This window comes from Hermetia illucens, chromosome 1 (genome assembly GCF_905115235.1).
Source record: "Hermetia illucens chromosome 1, iHerIll2.2.curated.20191125, whole genome shotgun sequence".
Lineage (NCBI taxonomy): Eukaryota > Metazoa > Arthropoda > Insecta > Diptera > Stratiomyidae > Hermetia > Hermetia illucens.
The window spans coordinates 201,566,572-201,590,110 of record NC_051849.1 but is presented as its reverse complement, the minus strand read 5'-3'; the positions used below and the strand labels follow the sequence as shown (position 1 = coordinate 201,590,110).

The 23,539-nt window shown below is 42.8% G+C and overlaps 1 protein-coding gene across 2 annotated transcripts in view; it reads left to right on the top strand.

Annotated features, from left to right (window-relative positions):
* LOC119661748 overlaps positions 1-23,539 on the top strand; it is a 450,161-nt gene that overhangs the window by 203,909 nt on the left and 222,713 nt on the right. For both annotated transcript variants that reach the window (XM_038071218.1, XM_038071217.1), the window contains exon 4: positions 7,623-8,544. In XM_038071218.1, coding sequence (XP_037927146.1) covers positions 7,623-8,544 — 922 coding nt within the window. The remainder of the gene's footprint in view (positions 1-7,622; positions 8,545-23,539) is intronic.

The following is a 23,539-nucleotide window of genomic DNA, read 5'->3' as shown; positions in this document are numbered from 1 at the left end:
AAATTAAATCAACATTTTGTAAGATGAATTTGTTTGGCTACCTCCCCTAAGTAGTATGCGATAGAGTGTTGTGCTTTCCATAAATTACCGCTGTCAAATCCTAAATTCAATAGGGATTTCCGTGAATTCCCGCGCAGAAAAGTAATTCCAGGTGCTTTTCAAGCCAAGTATTGAATACAAAGGCAGCTCCAAATCCAAGCTGAAAAGGCTTTAGAACGTTTCTCTAAAACTAGTCAATTCACTTAAGGAAAGGAACATATACAAAGTATCTACAATTAAACCAACTCAGAAGTTTTTTGAGGTACAGATACAAATATACTCGTATTACGCGTAAAAATACTTCCTGATTTGAATAAGATCCGGAATTTGAAAGGGTTGAAATTAGCATTTCATTTGATACCTTTCAGGAGGGTGGTTGGGCGTATGTAACTTGATTTAGATAATACTTGAAATTGGAATGCGTGATTGGATCGTTCCTATTTCAAAAGAGATTCAGATGAAATTTACTTAGGCATATGTTGGAACACCATTACACTATCAGTATAAGATCCAAATAGTCAACCAATTCAAAGAGGCAACCTCGAGAGCAAGGCAATCCCAAACATCTGCAAAGTAGTAAACGTAGATGATCCAGATCCGCTAGTTCTTGCATACATGTCCACTGAAATGTTCGGTCAACCCTACATTCAGAAAGCCACCTACGCTTGCATGGCCCTGTGTCATTCAGGTTCAAAAACATAGAGGAAGAGATCCTTTTGGATACTTCAGCACCCCTCACGTTATGTGGAAACGTTGATAAGGCTTCAATTTTACGTTAGAATCGTACAAAGTCTTCTTCTACAAATGAAAAAGGAATCTCGCTAAAATTTCAGAAAAGTCAAAAATAAAAATGAAAATAAAATAAAAACAAATGCTGGCTCGACCATTTGAGAGAAACTAGAAAGTTTGAGTCCGTGTAGAATCGAGGTAACCGCAGATCCCTTCACCATCATCATCATCACCCGGCCCCGCTGGGGAACGGGACAAAGGCTGAAGAAAAAGAAGATTATCAACCAGTATCCGATATAGACCTGCCTTCTGACATGTTGGTTTTAGGCCAAGTTCCACTTTTTCGATATCCCTAACAACTGGCTGGCGTCCTGGCCTACTTCATGGCTCTATCTGGGGCAGGTTCTACTAGGTCTTCTTTTTCTACCATAGATAATGCTCTTATAGACTTTCGGGCCTGGAGGATCCTCACCTGCCCACCGGTACTTATCGGGGGCCGGGTTTTGTCCACAAACAGGCGGTCACGTTTCTTTTTATTCTGTTAAGCGGAAGACGTACCGCGTCCATAAGGAACTATTCTGCCCCTTTTACTGGTTAGAGCGTACCCATCTCAAGCAAGTCTATAACCGTTAGGAATTTTAGTATATTCCCTACTTCCAAATCTTTCAACTTTGCATCAGGTATTAATTGTTCTCCCAGATGCTTCGACCTACTTTGCACAAGTGCCGGACACTGTCCCAGAACGTGTATGTACATATCGCTAGCTTCCCTAGGTGATAGTTTAGCCGAGAGTAACCAGTGACAATTCCCACTAGGATTCGGAGGTTCTTCTTGATGAGATTTAAGCAATTCTTTGCGCGCATGGGTTTGCATCCCCCAATAAGCACCCTGGACTACTCTATTTCTGGTAGGCCCGCCCAGTATAGTTCCCTCAACCGTTCCTCTTCATTGTTCAATATCATAGCCATGAACCCGGTTTTGATTCCACAGGAGGGTTCCTTCCCGTGTAATTGCCTCCCTGCTCCATTTTTGGCTAGTTCGTCCGCTGCCTCATTGCCTTCCAACCCAACATGGAACCCAAAGTATTCAGACCTTGTTGACCAGCCGAGCGTATTCGTCTCTTAAGGCATTTTCATACCAGTTAGAGTTCACCTGGTTGGACCTAAGTAGCTTGCTTGCTGCTTGACTGTTGTGAGAATAGCAATGTTCTGACTCCTGTAGTTCCTTTGGAGATTAAAGGAAGCACATCTGTTTATGGCGTATATTTCCGCCTGGAATATGCTGTGCCTATCCATTGGCTCCTAGTAGATTTCCCATGGACCAACGACCCTTGCATCCGCTCCCTCTGCTGTGAGTGATCCGTTAGTGTACCAAGTAATCAGTTACTGGTTTAAGCCGTATGTCACAGCCACGCTCTCCCAGTTTGCCTAACAACGTGTTTCAAACTTCTTATCGAAGTTAAACCTCAATGTCATGTTTTGCCATGGTATCAACAATTCGGTATACCGCCTAGAAAGAATATCAATCTTCCTTCGATTTAGGCAGCTCCTCGCCTCACACATACTCCCGGCCATGTTGAATATCGCCCTCCTCGCCTGCATCCCTGCCTTTACAGGTGCAGATCATCATCATCAACGGCGCAACAACCGGTATCCGGTTTAGGCCTGGTTTAATAAGGAATTCCAGGAATCCCGGTTTTGCGCCGAGGTCCACCAATTCGATATCTCTAGAAGCTGTCTGGCATCCTAACCTACGCCATCGCTCCATCTCAGGCAGAGTCTGCCTCGTCTTCTTTTTCTATCATAGATATAGACTTTCCGGGCTGGATCATCCTCAACCATACAGATTAAGTGACCCGGCTACCGTAACCTATTGAGCCGGATTTTATCACCAATCCGACGGTCATGGTATCTCTCATAGATTTCGTCGTTATGTAGGCTACGGAATCGTCCATCCTCATGTAAGGGTCCAAAAATTCTTCGGAGGATTCTTCTCTTGAACGCGGCCAAGAGGTCGCAATTTTTCTTGCTAAGAACCCAAGTTTCCGAGGAAGACATGAGGACTGGCAAGATCATTGTCTTGTACAGTAAGAGCTTCGACCCTATGGTGAGACGTTTCGCGCGGAACAATCTTTGTAAGCTGAAATAGGCTCTGTTGGCTGACAACAACCGTGCGCGGATTTCATCATCGTAGCTGTTATCGGTTATGATTTTTGACCCTAAGTAGTCTCAAAGTTGTATTCTCCTATCTTTATTCTTCCCGTTTGACCAGTCCGGTTTAATGTTGTTGATTGATTGGTTATTAGTGCTGACGTTGCTGCCATATACTTTGTCTCGCACCAATCGCCGCCTGCTCGATCTGGATGAAGGCATTTTGTACTTCTCGATGTCTCTTGATGTCAATATAGTCAATATAGGCCAGTAGTTTGGTGGACTTAGAAAGGATCGTACTTATCGCATTTACCTCAGCACCACGGATCACTTTCTCCAGGGCCAGGTTAAAGAGGACGAATGATAGGGCATCCCCTTGTCGTAGACCGTTGTTGATGTCGAATGGTGTTAAGAGTGATCCTGCTACTTTTATCTGGCCTCGCACGTTGGTCAGGGTCAGCCCAGTCAGTCTTATCAATTTCGTTGGGACACCAAATTCTCTCATGGCCGTGTACAGTTTTACCCTGGCTATGCTATCATATGCGGCTTTAAAGTCGATGAAGAAATGGTGCAACTGATGTCCATATTCCAACCGTTTTTCCTGACTTGTTGGTAAAACTTCCGCGCCTGGTGCGGTTGCTCCCTGTACTTTTCGAGTTCACAGGCCTGTTGATTCTTCCAGGCTTCCTTTTTCTGTCTGTGAAGTCGCTTCTCCGCTCGCCGGAGTTCCTGATAAGTTTGGGCGCGTGCTCGCGTTCTTTGAGAATGCAACATTACTCAGTATGCAGCGTGTTTCCGGTCCGCTGCTAGCTTACATTCATCGTCAGACCAGCCGTTCCGACTCTTTTCGCAGCTGAGGTCAAGTATGTTTTTGGCCGTATTTATGATAACGTTCTTCAGGTGATTATGAAAATCATTTGTTGATGCTTCATCAACATCCACTTCCCTCTTATAGGTGTTGTGGAGGGCTGTGTTGTGGATGGCTTCAGTACTCACTCTCACCCGATTGTCAGAGGGGATTCTAGGTGGTATTGTTATTCGAGCTCGGAGCACCATGCCAACGAGATAGTGATCTGAGTCTATATTGGCCCCCCTATATGTTCTGGCATTTATCATAGAGGAGAGGTGGCGGCGTTCGATCGGCACATGGGCAATTTGGTTGAAAGTGGTCCTCTCTGGAGAGTCCTACGTATGTTTGTCGACCGCGCAAAGTGCGTAGCCGTCCGCTTATGTTTTCAAAGCCGATAACAGGAGGTTTCATTTTTTGGCTGACTAGGAAACCTACTCCGAGCGCATAGTTTACTGGATGACCGCTATAATATATGGTGTAGTGACTCTTCTCCAGTTCATCTGTAACGCTGTTGCATCAGCCCTATATTCGAACAGGGTAGGCGCGGAGCACGCGAGGCTCCATAGCAGCGGCAAAAACAAAATTTGATAGGTAGTATGCAGGGCACGAATGCGGATAACGCCCACCAAGTGTTATAGGTTCCTTTCCTCCACAAACCTTGAACAATAGAAGAATATATGCTCTGGGTCATCTGGGACTCCATTCAAGTTTGGACAATCGGGTTAGGTACCTAGTTTAAACCTGAACAGGATACTGGGAATATCCTCCATGCCCCGTGAGAACCTGGATAAGATTATACTTAATCTCACATTGCCCTCTCTCCAACCACTCCTTGATGACAGGGATGAGCCTGTGTGTCCACCGACTCCTTTCCGAGCGTTCCCAACGCGCATCTATTTAGAGATCTCTCCTTTGCGGCGTTCTTCATCTGCGATAAAGGAGAGATAGATCTCATCTGCTAAGATTTCAATGAGCATCATTCCAGAGATGACGAATGCTGCATCCTTTCAGACAGTGCTGAATGCCGAGCACATCCTTAGGGCTGTTCTTCTGTTGGCTGACTCAGTTTGTTAGCGTTAAATATGGCCTGCAATGCCTTTCCCTAAACTGGAGCTGCATAGAGCAGGATCAAACTTACTACCCTAGGTATAAGCAACCTGGAAGTATGTCGTGATGATCGACCTTTGAATTGCCTCATCACGATTTTATAGGCGCTCCCCCATGGGTTTACGTCCGCTTCCGAACAGATCTCCTTAAAGCATTCCCTCTTAGTCCGTTATATGACGAGCTTGAGGGTTTTGCGGGCTTCCTTATAGGCGCGGTCTTTTTGCCCTTGGTCGATTCTGCCTACCGCCTTCTGACCCGCTCTTCTGGCTGATCGGAGGCTGGCCAGTTCAGTATTCCATCAGTAGTTTGGTCTTCTACTGGGGAATGAACACCTCCTAGGTATGGACGCGTCACCCGCTTTGGCGATGCATTGGGCCACATGGACAGCTCTTTCCGTAGAGGCGCCTGCTTTATTAGGTTGGTCTAACGACACCTCTAGAAACGTCTGCTCATCCAAAGCCTTAATAGACAAGCCTGAGATGTTTCTCGGTTTCGGGCATGATGGTCTTCTACCCGGTGACTCCACCTGTAGCCCAAAGAAGATTGCCTGGTGATCGCTGTGGGTGTAGTCCTTGCCAACGCACCAGGACATACCACGTGCCAGTGCATGGCTGATAAAAGTTAGGTCTACGAGTGAGGCAGGCCCCCCTTTCTGAAAGGTGTTTACATAATCTTCTTTGGTCAGAATTACATCCAACTATACAAAAGCGTCTAATAGACTGTGTTCCCTTGCATTTGCCTCGATGCTATCCCACTCACGGGCCCAAGCATTGAAGTCACCAGCAATCACCCTTGGACTACGACCCCTCCCATGGAGAACAAGACTCTCAAGCATTTCCTCGAATTCAGACAGTACCATACGTCACCGTGATAGTTTCTAATGGGGTTCGCTAATGATGGTAGTCAAGACGTGGCCCCTTCACACTTGTGCGAAGGCAGAGTAGATGGAGAGTAAAATAAAAAGCAGTAATCGCCACAAGGGATTATTCCAAAGTGTCAGTGGATGTCAATAAATTGCTTTCTAGTAAATATTATCCGTTGCCTGAAAGAGCCTACTAATAACCAAAAATATGTAGTCCCTGATTTTGCTATCAAATTTTAAATATTACATTGTCTGCCCCAAACGATTGTGTTCTAAGTCTCCATTGCACTCACCCGAAACTAACGAAGTGAAGGCAGCAATTAATTACCAAAAACAAATATCCATTTCTTAAGTATTTGTATATCTATTGAAAGGGGCTTAGTTTTCCATTAAAGGACTTGTCAGTTTGCTCAATTCCGATTTTTGAATCTACTCCATCCATGAACTCTCAAATCCTCAAAATACAATTTGAACCACATGTCCAATCATATATGTGTTATCGATATCGCAGGGTACACTCCAGAAACTCTCCAAAGACAAAATTTCAGGCACGTATTTTCAACAAGACTTTTGGGTCGATACTCGAAGGGAATATTCTCCAAAAGGCAGAATATACGTCCCGATAAAGAAATAACTTAGCCATTAGCAAACAAACCCAACATGCTATTATATTGCCACTCATGAATGACGTGCATGGTTGAAAACTCCATAAAGCCTAAAAATACTTTTTAACTTGTTAACTTGTCGTCTGAAAAGACTTTAGCCGTCAAAGGGGGCCCTTTTGGAACACAGTTTTCTTTCCGTTAAACCACGCGTTCAATACTCATTTTTAACGGCAACTGCAAAAAAAAAAGAGTGCCGACGAGAAGGACGATGATGATGTTGACGATGATAACACAGTATCGCTTGCTATTCATGTCTCGATTGCTTCCTCATACATACCCTTTGTAAATGAAGTTGTCCAACTCATTATCAACTTTTACTAGCTGCACGGAGCTGTTTGGCTTTTGCCTGCAAATGAGCCCGGCAATATGAGTCCTTTGGGATATACATAGTGGAGACGTAGGGGATTATTGGCGAGCCACTTTATTGGAGTTTATTGGGAAAAAGGACACAGTAGGCGAAGCTAAAGTGGATGTATTTCAAAGTACGGGGGACAAGTTAAATTTTACTTAAACTCATGGACAAATAAGGCAAATGGAAACTGCTCATCATCAGACCAAGATGAATTTCAGAATAGTTGTCAGGAACTTCAGCAGTTACGTCACGATTCCCTTCCTTTTCAGAATTGTTCATAGAGAAATAATTATTCCATCCCCTCTCCCCAACTTGCATTCCCAGGCGGTGGTATAAACATCAGATAAAAATTGATCACCAAAACTGCATAGAAGAGTATCTGTTTAATCATAATGAATGAGCTGTTTTGCATTTCAAAGAATATCTTTTGAATCTGCGAGACTGCCATCTCATTTTGAAGAACGTCCTCAGACGACAAGAACCGGAACTCTCGACGCTTCATGAAGTTTTTTTCATTCATAATGATTCGAAAATGAATTGCGGGATATTCGCTGGGTTTTAAATGATTCTGTAGTATCGCCATTAAGAAAATATCTACCGAGTTACCAGTTGTGTCTCATTAGTTTGCTTGATTGCTAGATTGAGCTTAAACCCACGTTGGGCGCCAAATGAGTTTTGTTGTTTCTTATAAAGATTACAGCTTCTAAAACAAAAACAAAACCGTATGTGCATAGCTAATCTAAAGAGATTCGTAAACATTGCCTACTTCTACGAAAACCTTCGCTGAGGCCACTAAAATATGCAACTCATTGTATTCTGATTTGGTATACCCCGTTTTCGCCTAACTTTATCTCAATTTTCCTTCCAGAGCGATTCAACAACCGAAGTTGAAGTAATCCCACCGCCTCCACCCCCGCCAGCATCATTGGGACGCAAAATTATAGCTGCTGCCGGCTCAGCTACGTTCCAACAACATCAACAGCAACAGGATATTAGCAGCAAAGGACATTCAAAGCCAATAGCACTGACAACAACAAGCATGGCAGAGTCAATGCTGAACGATTGCACGTCGACGATACTCAATTGTGCAAACGTTGGCCATTTGGGTAGCTCCAAACCCGATTTGTGTAATGTGAATCAGGACGAAAATGTTTCGAGCAAGAGTCGATCGAATCAGGAAAACATTCCCATGGCGCCCTACAGTTATGTAAGGGATGACACCTATATGCCATGTTTCAAGAGTAAAGCGGATAATTCCATGTTTCTGTACCATCATGAGTCACCGCAATATGCTCCGAATTTCGACAATCGACCGTACTCGGGCAAATTTAATACTATCGGGCCTAGCAGCTATTTCTCTAAACACTTCAACCGACAACCACTTGGAAAGGCATGCAACACAACAAATGGCACATTCCCATCAGGGAATAGCTTGTCGAACGGACGTTATTTCTCACAATCGTTTTCGAATTTTTCATTTAGTGGTCATTTGAACAATCCCACTAACGATGGCTACCAATGGCATCAACACAGTCAAGACCTTTGCGCAACGCCTTACACGCAATTCAAAACACCTGTCAAGGGGTTGAGTTGCAGTTTCGGTGAATCAACATTAATGAATAGTTCATACACGACCCTGGGAAGTTCAACGAGCGGCGGAATAAAAGAGAAACTCCATCACCAGCAGCAGCAGCAACCACGGCAACAAGCAGGACTTACCGGCAGTATGCCTTGGAAACATCGACAGTGCCCGAGTCGAGGTTCATCAAGTTCAGGGACAAATTCTTCAAGTAAGTATTCCCCTCTTATTGCATTTTCGTGTAGAGACGTTGGTTGCTATTTTCCCAGAAAATCTGCTCAAATTCAAAACAGACTAAGCTCTCCCGTTATTGCATTCTTCGAAGGAAGAGCATTGTCAAATGTGCTGCAACAACGCCACACGTCAGATCCTAGCCATCATCCGTCTCCAACTTCTCAATTAAAAATTCGTGGAACTGAGAAAAAATTTACTGTCACCATCAATGCGGTCCTTTAGCTGTTTCCATGGCTTGCCAGGGAACAGTCGTCATGGATTTTTTCTAGAAATTCTCTATTGGGAATCCACTCATGTCTGACTTTCATCCAGCTCACTGTATCTTTCGGAGTTTAATCAAAGTTGACGTTAGTCCCTCATAAAGCTTAGATAGGACTCATCATTGAGCCGAGTATATATACAAAGCATCTTTTATGGAAGCCAGTACATGTCCTTGGAATGAATTAATTTTCAGATCTCTTCAACATCTCCAAGGATATGTCTCGTCAAAACCATGAAGATGCATAATAATTTCTTTGAACAGATTAATGGTGAAAGATTGAATATGATGCTTGATTTCATCCTTTTTCGTTCACATTTTCCGAGAGTTGGCATTACGGATAATCAGCTCGTATTTAAACTCGTCCTGACCTGGGAGATTTAAGCGTATCTTACTTTCGCGTATCTTCAACAATTCCGTTGCTGGAATACATACATCTACTAATCATCTTTGGATGGAACACTACGTCGTCCCTTCCCAGCCCTTTTTAAGATTTTCATAGCCTAGAAGTTGTCCATTAACTTCTATAAATATTTTTTCTCCATCTTTTCTTATGCTCACCATTGACCTCAAATGGAAATATAGCGCATCTACATGTTATCATTGCCGGTGCGCTATAGTGTTTTCACGTTCCTCCGGGATTTTCGGCAAACGCCTCAAGTTTCTTGGGTTGCGCACTTGTCAGCCATGTTTCAATAGTGATTTACTCGCTACCCCATACAATGAAGTGGTCGTCCTTCCTTAACGTCTGACCTATTCACTGCTACTTTCCTTTGCACCGTACTCTGACAAAATTGTGTCAGGCGAGAATAACCCCATGACGAAGACAAGTGCTGACAAAGGTGTACAGCTTTCGAGAAACACTTGGGTGACTCCCATGTACTGCTCTCATCCAGTAGCACGTAAAGAACATTAGAATAGAGCAGTCTCAACATTATATTGGACCAGTAGGCAGCTATCAGTGACCGCTTCTGTTTTGATGCCACAAACTCCTAAAGCCATAACTACAGTGGTAAGGGCAGCTTCAACTTTATGTTGGTGCTGAGATGAGTAAATGTCCAGTGAATGTGGATGTACCCTTAATGCGTCGAGCGACATATGTTTCGGCGCCACCATCGGCAGAAACAAGGCTAAATCACTAATATCTTCAAAGAACTCTCAGTTAATGCAAATAGCAATGACCCGTCAAACTTAGAAACTTAGCGATGTTCAGTCTGACCTTACTTGCCTCAATCTCCACAATTGAGAACTAGAAGCTCCATGAAATAGCAAAAGAACACAAGTGTCATTAACATAGTCGTAGTAGCATGAAGAATGTGACTTACAACATTAAGAAATAACATTGGCGACAGGACGCATTCCAGGATGACCTGCCTTTGAAAATTTCGGAGCGATTTTTCTTCGATGCAGTACGGGGTATTTGAAGCCAACATATGCCACTCTGATAACACTCCTTTCGAAGGAAATCTAAACATCACAAACTAATCCAATATGATCCGCCGGAGATTGATGGGGTCGGTACTAAATGATCCAGAACGGAAACCAGCTTCAGAATAATTTTGACTACAAATTACCTTTATGACACGGAAAGGATGCCAATAACTCCTCTCCTATTTGTCACGCTCTAGACTGCTGCCCTTTTTTGGAGTCTCAATTATTATCCGTATCTTGCGCTTTCTAAGATTGTTCTCAGTTTACCAATATTTCCAGAAGGAGTTGAGAAGAAGAAGTTGCAATGGTCAACTCCGTCGGAAGACTGTTAGATCAGTGACTTTACTCAGGCTGAATGCATTGATGGCAGACCAAACTTCACTTCAAATTGTGGGAGAAATCCGTCTCCGCATGTTACCATAGCTACCATGGTGGAACTCGGATTTGGCAAAATAGAGGAGAACGACAAGGATGCTCCTCAATCGTGCTCTGAAGGGTGAATCAAGCACTAGCTAGAATCGCTATAAAGAGGCACAGAAGGCTCTAAAGAAGAGCATAAGATCGGCCAAACTATTATCTTGGAGACGCTTTTGCGAAGAGACTAACTCTCTTGAGGCATCCTCAAAGCTGAAGCGGATTCTGGTTAAAGAACGTAGCCAGAAACTGGGTTATTTACGTTTACAGAATGGGAAGTACACAGAAAGCGATGAAGAAACGGCAAATCATTTGCTTGAAGAACACTTCCCAGGCAGCATCCAAAATCTAATCTCGGGGCCAACAGGTGCATACAGCCCTCAACCGAGAGACTGGAATCTGGCATGCAAAGTAGTATCACTGGAGCGAGTGAAATGGGCATTTAACTCGTTCCATAGATACACGTCTGCAGGTCCGGATGGCATCATCCCTGCGCTAGTAATAGAAGGAATGGATGCCATGGGTCTACATATTCGGAATATATATCGGGCATGCCTAGCACACGCTTATATTCCAATTAAATGGCGTGATGTAAAGGTGTTGCTCATTCCCAAACCAGGAAAACCCACCTACACAGACGCAAAAAGCTTTCGACCGATCAGCCTAACGTCCTTTCTGCTAAAAGGACTAGCAAGACTAGTAGATCGGTTCATAAGGGACACACACATTCCTAAGTGGCCACTTCACCATAGGCAACACGCCTACCAGAAAGGCAAATCCACAGAGACAGCACTCCATGAACTTACGGCAAAAATTGAAAAGGCGATGTCCGAACAAGAATACGCCTTAGGCGCATTCATGGACATCGAAGGTGCCTTCAATTATGCCTCATTCGCGGCAATTTGTGATGCGGCAAGACAGCATGGAATCGAACCGCTGCTAATCAGTTGGATCCTTCACATGGAGTGGAGAAAAATCCACATATCGGTCGGCCAGAAGTCTATTGAAGCAGGATGTCTCAGGGGCTGCCCACAGGGAGGGGTTCTCTCTCCACTGTTATGGCTCTTGGTAATGGATACCCTGCTGTGGCTCCTGGAGGACAAAAAAGTCTTCGCGCAAGCATTTGCGGACGACCTAGTCGCAATAATTACCGGCAAGTTTGCGGACGCAGTATGTGACCGCTTGAATGCAACTCTGCATGTAATCCACAACTGGTGCCTCCGCAATGGACTCACGGTGAACGCTAGGAAGACTGGACTAGTTATGTTCACTAGGAACGTCAGGTGGGGTAGCTATACGCTACCCACCTTAGCAGGGGCGGAAATCCAGCTGGCACAAACAGTCAAGTACTTAGGAGTACATTTCGACTCCAAGTTAACGTGGAGCATCATATCCAGGAACAATGTCAAAAATCCTGCAGATTGCTCTGGTGCTGTAGGAATGCGATAGGTAAGACCTGGGGACTTTCACCTAAATGGATACACTGGATGTATATATCCATAATAAAACCCATTTTGATGTATGCATGCATCGTCTGGTGGCCAAGACTGAACTTTGCTAACAGCAGGAAGCTGCTAACGCACATTCAGAGACTTGGTTGCCTAAGTATTACTGAAGCAATGAGTACTACGCCGACTGGGGCACTTGAAGCTATCCTAAATTTACCCCCCATTCACTTGGAGGTGAAACTGAAAACGGCCAACGACGCATATAGGCTCGATACCATTGGGGCGTGGAAAGGCGACCAATCCAACGGGCGTGCGTCTATCTGGAAATTCCTTGAAAAACATCCGGTAGCCCTGATGCCGACCGATCATATGGTTTCCAGATTCGTCTTTGAAAAGACATATACTGTCGTAATCACCGAAAGAGAAGAATGGTCGACAAGTGGCCATGAGTCTTTTCAGATTACAGACCTAATAATCTTCACCGACGGGTCTGTCATGGAGGATGGATCAGGTGCAGGGGTGTTCTCGGAGAATCCGATTATAGAACTGGCCCGATCTCTCGGAAAAATGACGACCATATTCCAGGCGGAGATATATGCCATTTCATTGGCAGCAGAAGAATGTCTGCGCCAGTCGGGCGGCATTATCAGCGCTAAATGGCAATAACATATCAATCAAGTTGGTGTGGAGTTGTCATCAGGTGCTGCTGAAACTTGGCCGACTGAACGAAACATTCCTGACTTGGGTGCCGGGGCACTCTAACATCGCCGGCAATGAGGAGGCTGACAGACTAGCTCGCCGAGGGTCTGGATCCACAATGGTGGGGCCAGAACCAGCTCTTGGAATCCGACCATCTACTGTCAAGTCTACTCTGAAGAGTGAAATTGCAAGGATTCACGCAACCGAGTGGAAAAATTTGGACTCTTGCCGGCAAGCGAAAATCCTTGTGAAGGAGCCTAGAGCCACTAGAACGGCATTTTTGTTGTCTCTTAAGAAGTCGGACATGAAAACCCTAGTAGGGCTTTTGACGGGACATTGCCCCTTAAACTACCATATGGAAAAGATTGGGGTAGTGGTTTCGGCTGTGTGCAGCCAATGTGAGGAGGAGGAGGAGACGCCCTGCACTTTTTATGCAGCTGCCCGGCATCCTCAGATCTCAGACGAAGACACCTTGGCAAGGTTTTCTTCAATGAAGAATCTGCACACTCTCTGCCTCTTGAGAATGTTCTCAGGTTCGCTAAAGCCTTCAAACACCGTAGGCGGGAAGCCATTGAATAGGAATCTACGGGGATAGTACAATGAGCCTAATAATGGCCTGAGTGCTCGGGGCTGCGGCTCCCCCCAGTTAACTAAACTAACTAACTAACTACCATAGCTTACCAATTCATCCAGAAGAGATGGAACTGCTCTCGTGATTATACTGCTAAAGTTCGTGGTGAAATGTCGTTTCCACTTCTTCAGCTGGCCATCATCCTGAATGAAGAGCTGACGATTAACATCCTTAATCCGAAGTTCCTCACTGTATCGGGGTTCGAACGAATCAAATTTTTAACACTACCAATCATCATTAGAGCCTTAAATTCCTGATGTTCCCCGATCCGCATAATTCTGTAGTTAGCCAGGTCTTATAACACCCTCTCAAAAATTGGCGGACGACCTGAGTAGCAACCGAATAAGAAGCGTTTTTAATGGCGGCCCAGCGCCGATTACTATTCCCAGGTCGTCAATTGGAAACATATGCTGTCCGATCCGCAATATAATTCTCACGATTCTGAACAGCGGAGCTTATGGCACTCTTTATGGTACTCGACAATTTCCTTCATTCACTAATTCAGATTTGCCACGGCTGGCTGTAGTGCCCTCAAGTGGGGCTCCACCTACTCCAAGATTTTCGAAACATCTCCTTGTGTTCAACTTCACGATGTTCCACACCTAAGATTGTGGAGCTGGTGCACGCCGTGAGAACGCGATTTATTGATTGTCGCTAAGTCAAAACTCGTCACCTGTTCACCAATGACACCAGTGATTCCGATTTGGATTTTTTTCTTTGCAGCCGGGGCGACCGAACGTTGGATTGGATTCGGTAAGTAAAACTATGGGCCTTGTTCTCGCCGCTATTTTGGGAGCCTGCGTAGAAATTCTGCATCATCTCATTTGGCGTTAGATAGACGCTGACAAACGTTAACTCTAATCACCGAATCCAAACTACGCCATCCCCATTGCCTTGGGCAAGAACCCTGAGGCGACTCCAGTCCCCGACCAAAATGGCGGTGGTATCTGATAAGTTGGGGTGCCACTAAGCTGGGTCCTTTCGGTACCAGTTTCCATACGGCTCACTGATGAGCACTATATCAGCTTTTATCTTGTGGTTGCACAAGATATTGATTTGTGAGATGTAATTCATGTTCACCGCAATCGCGTTTGATGGCTTCCTCTTCTCCGGTATTTCCTATGAGGCAGTCAAGCTCCCGGGGATTCGACAAGCCTGCGGGTTCAAGACTAGAAATCAGAGCTCATACTTTCTCTTTTAGCAAACGAAACGCTCTGACTTCTCTTCAGTATCAAATTAATTTGTCGGCTTTAACTAAATATCGGACAGACACTGCTTTATGCGATTTCTGCAAGCTGTTCATCGGTTACTTCGCAAATCCCAATGTGATTTTATTCACAATGCGGTTTTTTAATCATTTGGTGTCATCACATTCATTGAACAAAGGCAGCGTTTCAGGAATTTGATATTGTTTTTCTTATATGCGGATGTTGACAGCACTTAGATCTTGGTAAATTGATTCCCGCATGCCGACCGAGTGATAAAACTGACATCTCTTGATGACCCTCGGCTTGCGTCTTACGTCCATGCCTCCTCACAAGGAACAGAGTTTGGGGTGTCCAAATTAAACGGGAGTCATTTCATGATAGATCCCTCAGTCGATGATGGATAACCTAACATTTTGATTCAAGTGCAAATATTTTATATTTAGCATTTCCACCTTTAACTAACGACATTCCAGATGAAATTAACAATTTTCCAAATCAAATTAACGGCTTTACATACCAAATTGGCGTCTTTCCAAATCAAATTCACGATTTTCCAAATGAAATTAACTTTTTTCCTAATCAAATACCGGGTTTTCTGAATAAAATAGCATTTGTCCAAACTAAATATGCCGGATCAAATTATTTCATAGTCGGAGAAAAAACTTTGAGAAAGGGGACTGTATTCTTAGTTTTCGTACATAGTTCTTTTTAGATTACTCAATAATTTAAAAGTGTAATTTTTCTTTTTGGAAAAATGTTGATTTTATTTGGAAAATCGTTACTTTGATTTGGAGAAAAGTAAATTTCATTTGGAAAATCGTGAATTTAATTTGAAAGGAAGTGAATTTGGTGTAGACAGCCGTTAATTTGTTATGGAAAATTGCTAATTTCATCTGAAAAATCCATAGCTTGAAGCGGAAAAGCTATAGTTTACCAATGGTGTTGATGAATGTTGGGACGTATTCAAAAGTGCTCTTTTCTATTCTACTTGTCCGGTACGTTTCGGGAAGTAACTGTCGAGCGTAAGGAACTAACAACTCCACTGATCCCTGTGGGTAGGCGCCAATCTTGAGCCATTATACCGTGATAAATCCTATGAGGTGCAGCCTAACGTACGCTATGACTAAAAGGAGTTTGTCATTGCTCTGGTTAGGAGCAGTTTGTGAGCCGGAAGGACAACTACACCATAATTTTTCTTTACGTAGAATAGACATTCCTCGATAATTGACAGCAATTTATCAGGATAGATGATACAAAATGTGACATGCTGCCACCAGGAAAACATCTGACAATTCTACAGTTCTAAGGGGGTTCAACAGGGTGACCCTTTGTGCCTCATATTTTTTCTCGTTATTGACGAAGTTCTTTATGCTACCTTAGTTAAACGACGAATAAAACTTAAGGGGATCAAAACACTATGGCCCAAACATCTCGATTACGATTATTACACTAATTTGCTCTCTCGCTCACCGAGCCATACACTGCCACTGTCAATCGAAGTCTCTAAACCACTTGTCTTGCCACAATCCCTAATAAAGAACTACTCCTCAGTAGGGGCTAGTTGACCAGAAGGCGAAAGTGACAGTGGATAGATCCTGATAGGACCGATATTTTCCAATTTAGAGCAAACCAGTTGGTTTTTCCTAGGCAGGGTAAATTATAAAATGCGTTTTGGAAAAGTAATTTTATGCAAAAGTTTGAAAAATATTTTCCAAATTTAAAAAAAAGAATTTAAGATAAGCAATCTGGATGAAATAATTTACCTTAAGTAAGATATTCCGGGTAAAGCGGTGATTTTCGTTGGTAAGGAAAGCGAGGCCTAGCTAGAAGGCAACAAAAGCAATCTCCATACCTTCTTGAACTCAACGTACTTCCAGCCATTACTTTATTTGCCTTTTCTTTTAACATTGCTTTAAGAATTTGCATCGTTTGTCCCTATTTTCGTTTTCACACTGTGTCCCCACTATTTCATCTTTAGATAAATTTCTCTCATTGAAAAGAAGATAATGATGGTTATCTTTTCTGTGATAGTGGACGTCAGAGCCGCCTAACAATTAGCAGCGATTATTACCTGACCTGATTTAATCATAAGATTACGTTGATTGCAGCATTCATGATGTCTAGACATTCTAATTATCTCAACTAATTTGCATGGATTCTGAATGCAATGTAACTGGATGTTCTCGTATTAAATAGTTCCGGGGGCAATTAAATTATGAAATCTATCTCAGAAATTTTAAATTAATTATGTTCAACTGCAGATTCAGAGAATATAATGCGTGTATTTTAAAGAATGATTTTGCAGCAAATTCTGTAACGGCTGTGAAGGTCGAAATTATGAACGCTCAGACATGCAGTAAGTGACATCTTTCTTGGTTGACATTAAGGGGAGGGGGGGGTCCTCATACCCTCAAAAGGGGGGTGTAACATTTTTTTCGCTGAATGCAGTCATGTTGGGTATCAAATGAAAGGTCCCGATTAGTACTTTTCGATGCCTGTTTTTGACATTTGCTGGAAACATGTGGAGTCGATAGGTAGTGTCGAAAGTGATGATTTTTTAACGAACCCATTATCAGAAACTACTCAACGGAAAAATCTGAAAAAAAACATGAGCTGCCTCTACACAGTCTCAAGTTCATAATAGTATGTTACTACATTTTTGAGGAAATGTAGTAAAAGCCCCCCTTAAACTTATCCTAGAGTTATAAAAATTTGTAGTAATATAGATTCTAGTATGAACCATGTTATTCCTAAGTTTGATCAAAATCATACTATTGCTATCAAAGTTACAGTAGCTCAAAGTTGACCTTACCATGTAGATTTACTGCAACTAAATATCAATATCACACTAAAGTGAGTAGCCTGACATGGTAGATGCATATACATAACGGGCTGCATGCTAATGGGATTGTTCTTCACTCAAATATACTCACAGGAGAAACAAACAAAACCTTTCGTTCTTGACCCGCCGAGTTTCCGATTTCCCAACTTATTTGCGAATGTCTTCTCACAAACGTCCCAGAATGCCGGAATAATACAATTTGTTCACTGTTTGATCTTTTGTGAAAATTCATAACGGAGAACACCCATATAATCGACGACAACCATAAGCGCCTCATTTTTTTTCTGATTGACAACTGGGTAACTTTTTCGGCCTAGGTTAATCCGTAGCTTGTAATTTACGGGTCATATGTAGGAATTGTATGTTCAATTCATAACTCTTTGTCATCTCCATTTATTGAATGTTAGATCGGATTTGCCATGCTGTCATGTCTTAGCCACGCTAAATTTAATACAAACTCGTTGCTGTAAATTGAACTTTCTTTTTAAATTATAAGAAATTGAAAGCACTTATATTGGCAGACATATTGAAAATCAAGTTACTTTCCTAATTGCGGGCTGTGACGTTAAATGTTGCAGTGAATACCAGCAATAGATGTGGCAACGCAACGAAAAAAGTCAAACTTAAATTAGATTAGTAAGAGCGGAGTGGGAATTCTGCGAACTTTTCGATGAAGATAGTAATAGTTAGATTATGATTATACCCTGATTTTCCGTTCGGCATCCTATAGTATTTAATGGTGTGGTAGCCGCGATTAATGAACGTCTGTTCCACGATTCTCCTATCTTGGTTGCAATAGGAAATGTTTGTGTTTACCTTTGCTGAAAACTTGTTACACTTAAATATGATGATAACCAAAATGATGCTCACAAAAATACATAAGGAATTATATGAATACCCTCCGCTCAATAGAGAGATCGGAAATCACTATATAGATACAATATAAAATGTGTTACATGAGCGGTCAGTCTGTTGTCAAATGCTGATAATAATAATAATCGTTGGCGCAACAATCCATGTTGGATCAGGGCCTTAAAGTGTGTTAGAGCACTTCATTCAAGACCCTAACGGTACACTAGGAGGAAATGTGGTCAGCATTGCGCTCGTCCGAGATTATTACCCTGATTTGACTCAGGTACTCATTCACAGCTGAGTCGACTGGTATCCGACGTCAAATCACGATACAAATTCCACTGCCACCAGGGAGATTTGAACCGCGTCCTTCCGTATGACAGCCTTGCGCTCTAACCACTCAGCTATCCGGACACATCCAGCTATCCAGCACACAAATGCTGATATCTTCTTTCAAATTCCTGCAATCACGTGGGGCATCCGTGTTAATAGTAGGAAAAATCTACGCCCACGGAAATGTAATGAGGCCCTTTCCACAAGTGACATGTTTTAGACTACTAACAAAGTCTGTATAGAAAGCCAAATGTGGTTTCATCAGATGCTGCCTCACCAGTGTCCAGTCACCAGCGTGACTCGTTTACACTCGCAAACATATCATAAGTGTGAACTATAACCCATGGGAGAATCAAGTTCAGAGCTGGAAAAGCCGGTTGTCGTGCCGGTTATAGTTAGCACTAGCAAATGCCGTGTTTGTGGACGTATAGATATAAGGAAGCTTCATATGATATGTGGCCTCTACACTAGAAGAAACCATCCATCGTCAATATGATTCACTTAAAGTCTCTTCTCGATGCACTTGGCCAAACCCACTATCTCTCTTTCTACAAACGTACACAACGAGTATAATAACATACTGGATACTGAATTCGTTTTTGGTTGGGTAGTTTCTGCTACCGGGTCATAACTTTCGTCCCCCTGGACTCCTTGCCTTCTCAACAAATCACAAAACTAAGGCTGGCATTGAAAGGTACTTATTGAAACCTTTCATTTGATACCCAACAATGCACTGTATTCGGTAGAAAAAAAATGTACACTCCCCTTTTGCATCTACGAGGGTGGGGGGCTAAATCTCAATATAGAAAGATGTAACTAACTGCATCTCTGGGCGTTCACAGTTCCCACCTTTTCACAAAATTTCGTATCAATTGGGATCGGTATTTTGAGAAAAGTGCATGCGACAAAAAGACATTGTTAACATGACATTTAGTGATATCTTCAGGAAGGTCAAATCCGGTCCGGAACTGATAGACGCTCCCAAAACGGGGGTTAACATGACATATGGTGATATCCTCAGGAAGGTCAAATCCGATCCGGAACTGATTGACCTTGGAGAAAGCGTCAGCCGAATCAAACGCCCCCAAAACGGCCAAAACGGAGATTTGATACAGGTGCTGAACAAATATCCTGGCAGAACGGTTGACAAAAATCAACCTCAACCACTACGAAGTAACGTAGACCATCTATGAGAAGGGAATCGAAGCTGCCATAATCAGTAAGCCATATCGCTATAGTGGTATCTGAGCTACAGATATAATTTGTAAAGCGCCAATACGGACATGTGGAATTCAAGCCATTCTAGAAGTGATGAGTTTCCGGAAGCTAGCTGGCATCTACATATATAGTTGCTATGCTCCACCAAGCGCGACGATAGCAGAATTCGAGGGAATACTAGGTATACTGGTCTTAGATGCAAGAAGTCGGAACACCAAGATCATAGCGGGTGATTTCAATGGGTGGGCTGTGGTTTGAAGCAGCCGAACTACGAATACCACGTGCCCTATCCAGCTCGAGGAATTCGCAGAGCTAGACTTGGTTTCTTGCAAATACGAGAATTGTGTCCACCTTTCGTGGGACAGGGTCGGGCTCAATAGTCGATCTAACATATGTGAGTACCACATTGGCGAGCAGAATGACATGGTTTGTCAGTGAGCATTATACTCATACCAACCACTAGGTAATTTTCCTTCAGGTCGAATATGGGCCACACGGCCATGTGCGTTCTCACAGAGCTGTAGATCGAAGCTGGTCCATGAAAAAGTTTGAAGATGATGCATTCATACAGATGGCTTCAGAAAAGGTAGAGCAAATGATGGGACAGATAATAAGAGCATACGACGTTGTTATTATTGTTATTGGTGGAATGAAGAGATCGCGGAGTTGCGGGCTGTATGTTTTCGATCCAGGATCTGCCAACGATCTAGAGGAAGACCAGACTTCGACGAGAAACAGTAAGTATATATGAACCTTCGAATAGGTTTAAGCAGGCTATACGCAAGCGAGAATCTTTCAATTAACTTTGGGCAGAGGTAGACCAAAGCTCCTGGGGAATAGCATTCAAGGTGGTTATGAAGAGGATAAGACGGCGAACACCACAAGTGACCTGCCTGCATTTTCTCCTTGATATCCTGATGGCGCCCTTCCCCCTGGAAAAAGAGGAACACAAAAAACATAAGCATTGGACATCTACACCACACTTATGGTAACTGAGGAGAAATTTACGCAGATTTGAGAGAGAGAATTGGTGGTAAAAAAGCTTTCGGCCTGGATGATGTTCCCAACAGATCTCTTGATTTGGTACAATACGAATGAAGGATCCAAGCAGTACACCGTCACATCAGGAGTACCACAGGGCTCATTTTTGGGTACTGTTCTGTAGAACGTGATATATGATGGGTTTTTCGTCCTTCATGTGCCAAAAGAGGCCACTCTAATCGGTTTCTCATAAGATCTAGCCCTTGGTTGTCGTCGCCTGAAGGCGTTGAAGTGTATGCTAATGAAACTATTCGCGCCATAAAAGCGTGGTTAAAGATGATTCAACTGACCTTACGGAACAAAAGACGTAAGAAGAGGAATACGATCAATATTCACTTCGAAGCCGGTTATGAAATACCTGGGGTGATGATTGACATTAAAACCGATTTCAAAGCACACCTGGACTATGCCTGTGAGAAAGCGGGAAATACCAGCGTATCATTAGCGCGAATGACGCCCAATATTGGAAGTCCAAGACACAGTGGCAGATTACTTGTGGCCAGAATGGTTCGCTCCACACTATTATACCTGGCATCAGTTTGGCAGGAGTTACTAGCGTGTGAGAGTAATCGGAGGAAAGCAAACTGAACTTGCCACTTAGTGGTGCTAAGGATATGGAACACCTTCAGAACAATATAAGGCGAGGCAGTATGTGTTATTGCGGGAATGATCCCGATGGATATTCTGGCAAGTTAGTCAGAAGCTGTAGCTTCTCCCCCACCATACACATACTGGCAAGTTAGGCACGCTGTCTGCTAGGAGAATGAATCTACCTGAAAAAGATACAGAAAACCGAAAAGGGTCAAGGTGAGAGTTGCTGAAAAGTGCCAGGAATGGTGAGGTGACCGCAGAGAGATCGCCGGTCCCTCTTTTGTCCTGATTCTGGTTGCACACCTGAGGACTCAGAGCCTGCTATGTTCACGATTTTACGCACAGAAGAGGAACCTGGAAGACTCTTTGAAAATCGGCAAAAGTCCGCATAATATAGTCAGGGAAATGCTGAAGTGTTCGATGAACTCCGCCATCGAAAGCATACAGGAGGAACTCGGAAAGGTGGAGGGTGCGAAGAACGAAAGGTTTAGTCACTTAAAGCGTAGTCCTCCACGCGAAGTAATGCTTTGCGACAGCTGCACCTGGGGCAGCAGTGTCTTTGTAAGATTTCCACCTCCATCCATAAAAAAAAGACAGACAGACAGACAATGAACCGATTTTAATAAGATTTTCTTTTACAAGCAAAACGTTAAAAATTCCTGTGTAAAATTAACAGTTTAACGAAAAAGAATCGACCTTCACAAAATATGACAATGTGCGGTATCAAATGGTCCCGATTAGTACTTTTGGCAACAGGAATTAGTTTTAACATTGATTACAGAAGGAGGGAGCCTGGAAGTCCGAAAGGAGTCAACTTCTTTAAGCACCCGTTCTCAGAAACTACTCTAATCTTAAAAAAATATGGTTGCCCATACACAGCCTATCTAGTCCTCAAAATACTCTCCGCTAGGATATCTGCTTAAATAAAGGTAATAATAGTATATTATTATATTTTGACATTAATATGAAGCATCATACTGGAAAATTTGGTGGAAATCCTATTATTATTAACAGTTATTGTAAGTCAGAATTACCTATAAACAATATAAATGGAACCATCGTGCCCCCAAAAATTCTTACATGAAAAATCAACAAAACCTTACCTGAAGCACGGCGCTTCCGGTTCCGGTTCAGTATCTTTGAGCTTTTGTTATAGCCTTTATTGGTCTTTGTCATTTACACTTCCACGTCACATGATATACGACTATTGGAAGGCTCTGGCTGGCACTACATCAAAGCAAAACTGGCAGATATGGAGAGCGGCATAAATTCACAAGGACTTTTGATAGTGAAATCGGTTTTCAGATATATAGTCCTTTCATACTATATATATCCAAATCTATATATTGTACCAAGAAAGTTGCGCTCCTTTACCTTTATGACGTATAAACATTGGCACGGTATATACCCTATTTTTGACATGAAAATGAAACCATTAAAGACCCCTTAAAGTCCTTCTAGCTGCAAAGCATTTCGCTCATGAAAATTTGAGTGTTTTTCACCAAAAAACCATACGAGCATATTACAGTGAACTGAAATGCTCCTGTGTAGGTATTCACTAGAACGAATTTAATATCCACATACAAGTATATGGTATCCTTTTAGGGAAATTATAGAAGTAGGCACACATACGAGCAAAAAAAAAATATATTTTCAGCGGAGATAATTGAAATGAACACAATTCATTTTTCAAGCATCTACGAAAAACCCAGCATTTATCACTTGCAGCGTTTGCAGCCTGGCAAGGAAAACTTGTTGTCTCCTGGATGCCATTAATCTTCTGAGAACCACAGCAACTTTACAAAAGTGGCAGAGGAAAAAAATAAAATATGTCAAAGTTCAGGATGAAATATGCGGTAGGTCGTGTAGCTGAGATATCACATCTCCTCCAAAAACTTCTCGTACCGTCGTCATTATGTTCAAACATAAAAGAGGAAGGTACAAAAATGTCAACAAACTTCTCTTTTAAATTTTTCTGAACATACTTTATGGCCCGGGATAAGAA